The sequence below is a fragment of the Pagrus major genome, chromosome 23, assembly GCF_040436345.1.
Source record: "Pagrus major chromosome 23, Pma_NU_1.0".
NCBI classification, from domain to species: Eukaryota; Metazoa; Chordata; class Actinopteri; order Spariformes; family Sparidae; genus Pagrus; species Pagrus major.
In genome coordinates, this window is record NC_133237.1 from 12,076,987 (window position 1) to 12,089,515 (window position 12,529).

At 37.6% G+C, this 12,529-nt stretch overlaps 1 gene segment (V, D, J or C); it reads left to right on the forward strand.

The window, feature by feature from the left end:
- Positions 1–3,506: 3,506 nt before the first annotated feature.
- LOC141019254 (immunoglobulin heavy variable 3-23-like) lies at positions 3,507–9,589 on the forward strand. The segment is given in 3 exon segments: positions 3,507–3,549; positions 3,648–3,805; positions 9,332–9,589. Coding segments are annotated over 3 exon segments (459 nt in total).
- The last annotated feature ends 2,940 nt before the right edge of the window (positions 9,590–12,529 follow it).

Here is a 12,529-nt window from a genome sequence, read left to right on the forward strand (position 1 = left end):
CTTGATGTTAAGTTTAGTTACAAACATACAGTAATTAATGTAGCTTTTACTTGTGTCTCAACAGGTGTTGATGGTCAGACTCTGACAGAATCTGAACCAGTGGTTAAAAGGCCTGGAGAATCTCACAGACTGACCTGTACAGCCTCTGGATTCACATTCAGCAGCTATGGGATGCACTGGGTCAGACAGGCTCCTGAAAAAGGACTGGAGTGGATCACTTATATCAGCAGTGATGGCCGTAGCTACATCTACTACTCTCAGTCAGTCAAAGGCCGGTTTACCATCTCCAGAGACAACAGCAGACAGCAGGTGTATCTGCAGATGAGCAGTCTGAAGACTGAAGATTCTGCTGTTTATTATTGTGCTCGACAGCCACAGTGACTGGAGTTGTTGAGCAGCTATACAAAAACATACAGAACTCATCTTTACTGGACTGGGATGAGACAGTGTTGTTTTTTGTTTTTTTCCTTTTCTCTTTTGTGGTTAATTTTTATTAAAATCGTGAAAAAATTAAGGAGAATGATCATTTACCAACTACAATAACCATTAAAAACACAAGAAAACAAACGTTTTACAGTAACAATCACCCCCTCACAAAAACAGCCAAGAACAGCACAACAGTCTGGTTGCTGAAATCATTGTCCAGGCCTGATCAAAGAAACACACACAAGTCAAGATGCATTACACATTGACAGATTGAAAATATTTTTTTTTTTAAATAACGGAAACCATCAGTAGACCTGAACAAAAACCCCTCAGTGCCTGAACACTTGTAACATGAAGCCACCAGAGGAGGAGCCCTCAGACCACTAATGATTTCAACATCAGTTCACTGTTACAGTAAAGAGAGGAATTGACACTTTTAGCAATGATAAAGTTAAAGGAATACAACATATTTTATAAAAATGTACAATAACAATAAAACTGAATGTAGCAGAGACATTTTCCAAAAAGTGTCTGACTCACAATATTAATGTGAATAAATGACATTATTTCAGCTCATAACTACGTTTTTAAAAGTTTTTCATTACACAAGAACAAAAACCCACAAACAAAATATGATTTTATTCCTACTGGAGTTTTCTGTCCCCTGATATCTAAATGATATTCAACGATCACCACTGATGTCCAGGTGACCACCTCACAGGGTTCAAAAGAAACATTTTCACTCTGTAATCTTGTTTTCAACGTCTCTGACAGACATCCAAAGGACAGCTGCTTATGGGTCAAAAAGAACATTTTCATGACGTCTGTCTTCAGCTACCTCCAGACATATAGTACTGAAATCTCAGTCTTTTGAATATAGAGCAAACCATCACTTTCTATTTAATGATGTTTTACACAACGACCCAACCCTGGAACATTTCTGGAACTTTCCCCAAAAGTGCGTCCCTTATTGTAAATATCATTTTGATATAACTTTATATCAAATAGCCATTAGTCATAACTACTGTTTACACTATGATTTAAATATGTTTCTCTATTAACAGGTATTTTACATGACAATTTGTCAAAAAAAGTATTGTATTTTTCAATAATGGCAATTCAGATGTTGAACCTGTGTTAGACGTCTGTAGACCTCTAAAAGGGGTTCTGGCTTGATGCTTTTCTTGCACATTCACAGACATCCAACAATAGTCAGACATTCAGATACTGAACCTGTTTTGAAAATCCAGAGGCTGCAGAGGCTGCACATCAGGAGCAATTTTGGGGTTCAGTATCTTGCTCAAGGATACTTCGACATGTCAGTTCCGCCCAGGGGAGCCGGGATTCGAGCCAGCGACCTTCTGATCGCTAGTTACCTGCTCTACCCACTGAGCTACAGCCGCCCCATGTTTGTCACCCTGTTGCACAAAATATATTAAAACATGCAAGAGGGTCTCTTGGATGAATGACTCGTGTACAGTCAACAAACATACTCAAGTTTCACCAAACAACAACTAAGATCCAAGTCAAATCCGGTTCCTCCATGTGAGGAGGAGTCAATGCAAAACTCAGATGTCTTCCACCTCTACTTATCTGACTGCAGAGAGGATGACAGAGAACAGTGGACACACAGTTTAACATGATGGACTATAGGACAGGACTGCTGCTTTTAACTGTCTGCTGGGCAGGTGAACATCTACACTGACCTAGATTTTTCTTAAAAGAGCAAAAAACTTAGTAAATGACTGTTTTGTGTCTCAACAGGTGTTGATGGTCAGACTCTGACAGAATCTGAACCAGTGGTTAAAAGGCCTGGAGAATCTCACAGATTGACCTGTACAACCTCTGGATTCACATTCAGCAGCCAATATATGAACTGGATCAGACAGGCTCCTGGAAAAGGACTGGAATGGCTTGCTCAGATCTATCCTGGTAGTAGCAGCATCTACTACTCTGAGTCAGCCAAAGGCCGGTTTACCATCTCCAGAGACGACAGCAGACAGCAGGTGTATCTGCAGATGAACAGTCTGAAGACTGAAGATTCTGCTGTTTATTATTGTGCTCGAGAGCCACAGTTACTGGAGTTGGTTGAGCAGCTGTACAAAAACCTACAGTACTCATCTTTACTGGACTGGGATGAGACAGTATTGTGTGTTGTTTTTTCCTTTTCTATTTTGTGGTTATTTTTATTAAAATCGTGAAAAATTATGCAGAATGATCATTTACCAACTAAAATAACCATTAAAAACACAAGAAAACAAATGTTTTACAGTAACAGTCACCCCCTCACAAAAAACAGCCAAGAACAGCACAACAGTCTGGTTGCTGAAATAATTTTTTAGGTCTGATCAAAGAAACACACACAAGTCAAAACTCTACTGTCTGCTACAGAGATTTGATTGAAAGTGAACGTGTTGGAACAGACACGTTCATCGAAGATTCACAAAAGAACAAGTTCACTTTTGACTTAGACTCTTTCAGTAACACAAAAACACAAAAACCAAAAAACACAAAAAAACCTGAACAAAACCCCCCTCAGTGCCTGAACACTATGATTTCAACACCAGTTCACTGATGAAGAGAGAAACAGTCTGCAGATTTTAGAAAAAGGATCTTAATTCAGTTTGACAACAGGCTGAAGTTATAAGGTGTGATACTTTATTGTATGTTTTCTCTCAGTGAAAAACAAATAACACTTTTATACATTAAACATAAAAAAAATCAAGTAAAGAAGTAAATTTAGTTTACATCTTATATACACTGAAAGTTAGTTTCTTTTCAATAAGACATTTTTCAAAAAATATATCTGATTATTATCTGAGTCATAATTACTTTAATCAGTGAATCAGTCTTCAGCTACAAAACATGGTGCTGTCAATACAGATCCAAAGTGTGTTTGTCAGTGATTTAAGTTCCTGAACATTTAGTCTTCACTTTGATTCATTTAAATATATCGTAGCCAGCTGATTTACTGTCATCAGTATGTAAATTAGCCTCCTTGTGTGTTGCCTCATAAGGAAGTGAAGTTTGTGTTAGTGGAGGACAGAAGAGCTCACATCAGCTCAGCTTCAACATCAACCATGTTCTCTGTAGCTCTGCTGCTGCTGTTGGCTGCTGGATCCTGTGAGGAGCTTTCAGTGGATTCACACTCATAAACACATTAGAAACACTGAGTAGTCAGATGAATGATGGAGATAATGTTGATTTGTGTTTCCACGCAGGTGTGAACAGTATTGATCTCATCCAGCCAGACTCAATGGCTGTGCAGCCTGGACAGTCTTTGACCATCACCTGTCAGGTCTCTGGTTATTCTTTGACTGATAACAGCTATGCAACAGGTTGGATCAGACAGTGTGAAGGAAAACCGATGGACTGGATAGTGAGTCGGTGGGGTGGAGGTAGCTTTTACCAAAATAATGCTCTGAAGAACAAGTTCCTTTACCGCACACACACTTCTACCAGCTCTGTGACTCTAACAGGACAGAATCTGCAGCCTGAGGACACAGCTGTTTATTACTGTGTACGTCAGCCCACAGTGATACAAACCACCAACAGACCTGCACAAATACCCAGAGACCATGTGACTCAACCACACACACACATGTTGTAAATGCAAGCATAAATATAGACAGTGCTGTCTGATGAGTTTATATAAATTAATCTGAATGTAATTCACTGAATAATTAAGGTGATGTTTTGTTTCTGGTCGACAGAAGAAGAGTTGAGAATTTTAATGGTAGATATAAGTTGACTTCACCTGCAGTCGACATCAATACAGAAGAGAAGAGAGAAACTTAAATTTCCCTCAATACAAGATGCATGTGACATGTTTGATTAATCAATTTTTATATATTTCAATGCCTTGAAAAAATGGGAAAACATTTCATAGCAGCTGCACAAAAACCTCCACAGACAACAAACATGTGATCTTCATGACATCTTTTCACCACCTGCAAAGCATTTTTATCTGACAATAAACTCATGAGTAAATATTTATTGTCTTTATGACGTTACATCACTCACAAAAATAGTCACTTCAATTGGCAAAGCATAAATTAATATTAAACTGCACAGGTCATTGTGGCAAGTACAAACAATGAAAGCTGTTGATCAAAAAGTTAATCCAAATCATTGGTGGATGGTTTAACATGATGAGATGACAAAGCATTGTCAAAAATGCTCATGGATATTCTCTGATAACTGAGAGGTACTGAACAGTAGATTATTGACCTCATCTGTCCAATATGATTGTGGGGAGTAATGAGAAACCATGATGCTGAGACAAATTACACTTGAGCCCATTTGAATAAATGTCATTTGTAAATGTAAAGTTTACTTCATAGAAATGTGGAAACTGTTTCTGCCCTGTGAGGAGGAGTCAATGCAAAACTCAGATGTCTTCCTCCTCTACTTATCTGACTGCAGAGAGGCTGACAGAGAACAGTGGACACACAGTTTAACATGATGGACTATAGGACAGGACTGCTGCTTTTAGCTGTCTGCTGGGCAGGTGAACATCTTCACTGATCTTAATTTTAGATAACTTTTATTTGTGCTGCCAAGCCAGTGACACACATATGTTTGTTTGTCTCAACAGGTGTTGGTGGTCAGACTCTGACAGAATCTGAACCAGTGGTTAAAAGGCCTGGAGAATCTCACAGATTGACCTGTACAGCCTCTGGATTCACATTCAGTGACTACAATATGCACTGGGTCAGACAGGCTCCTGGAAAAGGACTGGAGTGGATCACTTATATCAGTAGTCCTAGTGGTAGCACCCAATACTACTCTGAGTCAGTCAAAGGCCGGTTTACCATCTCCAGAGACAACAGCAGACAGCAGGTGTATCTGCAGATGAACAGTCTGAAGACTGAAGATTCTGCTGTTTATTATTGTGCTCGACAGCCACAGTGACTGGAGTTGGTTGAGCAGCTGTACAAAAACCTGCAATTCTCATCTTTACTGGCCTGATATATCCTAAGAGAGAATTATTTGTATTTCATCTTTTGTTGTTTTTAATGACATCATCTAAATTGCAATCTTTAAACACATAAATAAATGAATGAATGAATGAATGAATAAACAAATAAATAAACTTAATGTAATGATCACCTCCTCACAAAACAACCAATGACAGCAAAACAATCTACTGAAATCATTGTCCATTTTTGAGCCGCATCATATTATTTGGCCTCTAAAGTAGGTCATCAATAAGTGATTCTGCAGTGAAAAAACCTTCATTTTCTGGGCTATTGGAGGAAAAAATGTCTTCTCTCCAAAACTGATCACTGTATGAGAAGCACTGAAGCATGTACAATTGAATGAAGGCCAATAAACAATAACACGCATTTCATCAATGAAAATATATTTGTCAGTGTGTCTGGACAGTTTTTCACGACTCACAGCAACATCTGTAACCTTTGATTCAACTACAGTGAAAACGTTGCTTTTAAAAGCTCTGTATCATACAATATTCTGTTTTTCTACATTAACCTACATGACCTTGAGTTTTAATACGTTTTTTTTTTTGTTTGTTTTTTTACAGCAATGAAATTATAAGAGTACAAGAAGTTTGCTAAATTAAGAAAGAAAAAAAATACACGAGTCCACATGAGCTCTTTTATCAAAATATGTTCCTATAATAAAACATTTTCTCTACCTAGTCTGGTCACTAAAGATGAAAAACTGTTTACATCTCATTTAAAATATATGCAAATTAATGTTAATTAAAAGTTTGTGTCAGTGGAGGACAGAAGAGCTCACATCAGCTCAGCTTCAACATCAACCATGTTCTCTGTGGCTCTGCTGCTGCTGCTGGCTGCTGGATCCTGTGAGGAGCTTTCAGTGGATTCACACTAATAAACACATTAGAAACACTGAATAGTCAGATGAATGATGGAGATAATGTTGATTTGTGTTTCCACAGGTGTGAACAGTATTGATCTCATCCAGCCAGACTCAATGGTCTTTGACTGATAACAGCTATGCAACAGGTTGGATCAGACAGTGTGAAGGAAAACCAATGGACTGGACAATGAGTCGGTGGGGTGGAGGAGAATTTCATCAAAATAATGCTCTGAAAAACAAGTTCCTTTACCACACACACACACCAGCTCAGTGACATTAAAGGACATAATATGCAGGACACAGCTGTTTATTACTGTGTCAAACACAAACACTGGTTAAAGGAAGCATAGAGGCTTTACTAAAAACTCCACAGAACATTTGTTTACGAAGACCTACAGGTGGCAGCAGAACATATGAAGTCAGATGACACTTAACTGAGGAGAGTATGACAATGCCTCTAAACACATGCATGCATGCATAAAATGAAAATAACAGTTGATGTTGTGGTTTGTAACTTCTTGTTTCTCAATGTTATATTTAACCTGTGTTTTTCTACAACAATGATTGTTAATGTTTCCATTATTGGTTTTTAACTGCAGGTGTTGAGAATATATTTGAACATTTACATGGATGCATGGATCGATTTATATGGATGGGCCACTGAATAACTGCATCTTTTTTTGGGTATAAATCAACATCACTGTTGAATAACTTGAGACACATCTTTGTTATTAAAAAACATCACAATTAAAATCATGAACTAAAATGATGATGTCATTCTCGTTTTGTCCAGAGGTGTGTGAGATGTGGTGTGTTTCTCTGTGAGGAGGAGGAGTCGATGCAAAACTCTGATCTCTTCATCTCTACATATGTGTTGCAGAGTGAAGCACAGAGACTGAATCACTGACATACACACTGTAGACTGGACAGAGACAACTGGCTTTTACAATGATCAGACCTGATTATCTGGTTGTTTTTCTCATCCTGTCTATTAACTGGGCAGGTAAGAACAATGATTGTTTTTCTGACAAACCTCCTGCTACAAAGACAACATGGCTGCATTACAGTAACTAATGAGTTGTTTAACTGTCTGTAGGTACCGAGGGTCAAACACTGACTGAGTCTGAACCAGCAGTTAAAAGGCCTGGAGGATCCCACAGACTGACCTGCACATATTCAGGGTTCAGTAGCCATTATGCTACTGCTTGGATCAGACAGGCTGCTGGAAAAGGACTGGAGTGGATCGCTTATATCAGTAGTAGCAGTGGCAGCATCTACTACTCTGAGTCAGTCAAAGGCCGGTTTACCATCTCCAGAGACAACAGCAGACAGCAGGTGTATCTGCAGATGAACAGTCTGAAGACTGAAGATTCTGCTGTTTATTATTGTGCTCGAGAGCCACAGTGACACAGGAAGCAGCAACGCTGTACAAAAACTCAACCTGTCAAAATAAGTTGAAACTTTACTTTCTGCTGTTTGTATCAACAGAAATTAATTACAGTTTAAGAAAATCAACACAATCAGAGAAACATCATCTCCATAAAACTTGATTCAGAAAAAGCTTTTTGTAATTCTGGTGTTCTCTAATATGGAGTTATATATCTACTTTTTATGTGAGTGTGTTTTCATCTGACATATTAGAAGTTTTTAAAAAGAATAAATGTTCACAACACAAGTTATACATCATCATCATACATGACAGAAAGTCCTGAAAACTGTTGCTGAAAAATATTAGAATTATCATTATAACTGGTTAAAAAAAGAAAAGAAAAACACACAATACAGATCACTTATTGATAAAGAATCAAAGAAATCAAGAGCCAAAATATGAAGGTGAAAAATGAGGTTACAGTCTATTCTCTAAAATCACAGGAGGGCAGTCAGTGTCATGTTACTGTCTCCTCTGAAAGGACACTCTGAGATGTTCTCATTGATCTTAACTGACTGACACTCAACATCTAGATATAGTTTGTTTTGCTTGTTTTTTTGTTTTATTTGGGGTTTTTTGTCACAAGTTTCAGTTCCTGGAAGCTGTTTTCCTCTCGAGTCTCCAAATTTCTCTGTATGTCTTCAAGAATCTACAAACACTGAAACCATTAACAGTCTCTTATGCAAACCAGCATCAGACATAAGTTTTCATATTTACATGATCCTTGCTGCTGTCATTGTTTTTCTGATTGCAGTAAATACAGTGAGTAAGTACTGTAAGTGAGCAAATAAATGAATGTAAAAAATGATGAAATTTAAATAAAGCTGTGGTTGTATGTTTGAAGTTAATCATGAATGCGATGTAGGAGGTGCTGATAGTACATACATTCTCTCAGTGAAAAAGCTCACATCATATTTAAAGTGTGTTTTAATGATTTGAAAACATGCTGAACACACTGTAAACATGGATTATAGAAAGCAACATTCTTGGTGTTTTCTCCTTTTATTTCCATGACACATCATCATTGATATTGTCATGCTGATTACAATTAAAATATTTTCCATTATCCATGATTCATGTTAATATTCATTAAGAACACTAATAATGATCCTTGTTGTTGGTTACAACTATACTAGAATATATATAATGTTAAAAAACAGTAAAACAGTTGTTACATTTCTGTTAATAGAGAGACATTTTTAAAATGTTACAGTTGAGTGTGTAATGAAATGAAAATATCATATGTAAAGCAGAGGTGATTTCCAGGCATGTTTTCACTCTGCAGATATAATAACAGTCAACAGACTCTTCTATTGGCTCCAGTCAGACCAACATTGATGCTTCATATGTTTGATTCTATGCAAACTCAGTGAGCTTCCTTCTTACTCAGCTATAAAAACTTCACATCAGGCTGTCAGTGGAGTTCACAGCACGTCAGTTTCAACATCAACCATGTTTTCTGTAGCTCTGCTGCTGCTGTTGGCTGCTGGATGTGAGTCTCTCTGGATTTGTCAAAGTCAACAGTTCTTCTTTTAGAGTTTAACTTGATCATTTGTTACAAAACATTTTCTTTTTTTAACAGGTGTGAAGTGTGAACAGTTGACACAGCCAGCCTCTGTGACTGTGCAGCCAGGTCAACGTCTGACCATCAGCTGTCAGGTCTCTTATTCTTTGGGCAGCTACTACACAGCTTGGATCAGACAGCCTGCAGGGAAAGGACTGGAGTGGATTGGGATGAGATATACTGGAGGCTCTCACTACAAAGATTCACTCAAGAACAAGTTCAGTATCGATTTAGACTCTTCCAGTAAAACAGTGACTCTAAATGGACAGAATGTGCAGCCTGAAGACACTGCTGTGTATTACTGTGCCAGAGAGACACAGTGAGAGACAATAACAGGAGAGTCATACAAAAACTACTTCCTCTATTTACCAACACTGGAAACATTCAGTTGTCTCAGTATCACTTTCTTATTTCATCCAAACTGAAATGTTAAATTCAATTGCAAATTTGTCACACAAAAAGAATTTTGTTTGGCCGTCCAAAATCTCCCAGAAAACTTCTAAAATTAAGACCTTTTACAACTTTGACAAACATACTGCATGTTAGAAGCGTAACAGTCCTGTGCAAGGAGCAGTTTTTTTTTAAACGAAAACATTTCTGCCCCATGTTACAGCTCTTATCAAAATAACTTATTGTCTAACCTGTTAGATGCAAATATAGTGACAGTTTAAGAAATTGAATTGTATGTGCTCATAAGTCTTTAATTTATATATGAAAAACTACATTTATGAGGAAAAAAGAGAGCAAAGGTTGCAGTATCTTAAACTGAATCCAGTTTCATGTCCTCAGTTGTATTGTTTTAATCAGGTATTACAGTATCACCAATTTCTGTCATTGCTGTTTGTCCATTCATTCATACACATGAACATTTACCTTTTAGTTTGTTTTTTAAACAAACTTATATGATCAAATACTGTATGGTCAACTATGATGAGACATAACAAGGGAAAAGTTCACACCTGCCCAATGAGCCCCCCTAAAACCCCTCGGTGCCTAAACACTTGTAACATGAAGCCACCAGAGGAGGAGCCCTCAGACCACCAATGATTTCAACACCAGTTCACTGTTACATTAAAGAGGAACAGACACATTGTTACAACCCCCCCTCCTTTAAGTGAGGTCCAACACAAGAAACAGAAATTGTAGTTTAAAAAGGTAAATTTATTAAATAACCAGCAAACAATTAAAATAAACTGATGGGCCGGCCAAAATAAACAAAAGGGCAGCCACCCAGACCAACCCACCAGGGCCGTCAGAGCTGGGGCTAACCCTCTACCCTACTCTGGCATGTGAGGGGGTAACCAAATAATTTATAGTTTAACTTAAAACAAAAGGTAACCAAAGCCAACAACTTTTAAAAAAAGTCAGCACACAATAACTATTCTAACGAAACCAAACAATATTCCAACAAAAATACTCAAAATATAACAATATCAAAATTATATTATTCAAACTTAACTCAGGAAACTAATCTCCATCAGAAAATAAAAATAACCCCAAAATAATTAAAAGAAAACCCCACTCAACATCCCCCTCCTGTTTGCTACAGGTACGGTAAAAGAAATGGCTGCCGTTGGTGTGGCTCGAGCAGGCTCAGGTTGGAGCACACAACCCAAAACAAAATAAAAAATAAAAACAAAATAATAAACTAGGAGGGTGAATAGGAGACCAAAAGAACACAAAAACGATTAAACGCCACAAATAAAATCAGGACTTTGCCATAAACCAAGCTTTAAATTCCAAATCATAAACAAAACCAATTTATCTAAAGGATAAGGCACAAAACAAAATGGAACACTAACTCCGGCTTATGAAAAAAAACAAAATCATATCAATTTGAACTCAAAACAAAGAAAGTTGTAGGCACCGAGCAGCACAGGAAGACTTTAAAACAATTTACTAATGCTTAATCAGCAGGAGCAAAGGCACAGGTATTTTAAGGCTCCACACAGCAGCACATTGAGGCCTCACAAAGCAGCAGCGGTCCCGAGTGCAGAGTGGCGTGGCTCGTGCAGGCTAGGTGCTGAGACCTCAGCCTGTCTGTAAAGTGAGTAGCCTATAGTTAAATTAGGGACTGGATGGCTATGGCTGATGAAAGCCGGGACAAACATTTACATATCCCGTCAGCGTGGTGTGGTTCAGGCACCGGGAAGAGAGGGCGAGAGGGAGCCAACATACATTTTGGACACTGTAAGACATGTGTTTGGTGGTAAGCAGACGCTGGCAATCAATGCGCATGGATGAAAGTGCGGCGTGGTAATAAATAATTTAATCATACCTGCGCTGTCGGATTTGGACAGCGTGCACCAGCTGCCAGAGAAAGGGCAGCACTGAGGGTCCCTCCCTCTTACATACACTGGCTTAATTAAATCGACACAACCACGCCAACAAGCAAAATAAAGGGAAAGTGCTCATCCTGCTACACTACAAAAGGAATAACTAAACCTACTTGAAATAAAGCCGCGACAACTAGACTACCGTACCCATCAGCTAAACATAAAACCACAGCCAGCCTCCCGGCTGGGGAGGCCAGCAGAGAGGGAGCACGTAACACACATTTAGCAATGAAGAAGTAAAAGAACATGAAAAGATTAGATAATATTAATATAGAATAGAGACACTTTCTGACTCACAATATGTAAGTGAAATAATGAAAATATTATTTCAGCTCATAACTGCATTTTAAAAAGCTCTTTAAACAAAAAAATTAAACATAAATAATGATTGCCTCATAAAAACTTCAACATTACAACACAAGAAACAAAATTTGTTGTCATTTCTTGTTGTCTCAGCTTACAATGAAATCACAGTTGCATCTTAGTCGGTGCATACAATACAGGACATGACATAAAAAACATACGAGGATGACATAATATATAATATATATATATATATATATATATATATATATATATATATATATATAAATAATATATATATATATATATATAAATAATAAAATATATATATATATATATGTGTAAATCTACGGTTTTAGCGAAAATCTGGAGTTCTAAGTTCTATTAAGACTAAATATATATCTAAATTAAAAAATATATGTATTGTGCAGGTATTGTGCAAATATGCAGTGCTGCTGAAATGTGTGCGGATGGCCGTTGGAAAGAAGCTGTCTCTGTATCTGTTGGTGCATGTTTTTATTGTTCTTAAACGTCTGCCAGAGGGCAAAAGTTCAAAGAGGTGGTGGACGGGGTGTGTGGAGTCGCTGGTTATTGTTTTAGTTCTGCTGTTTTGACGACCCTCTG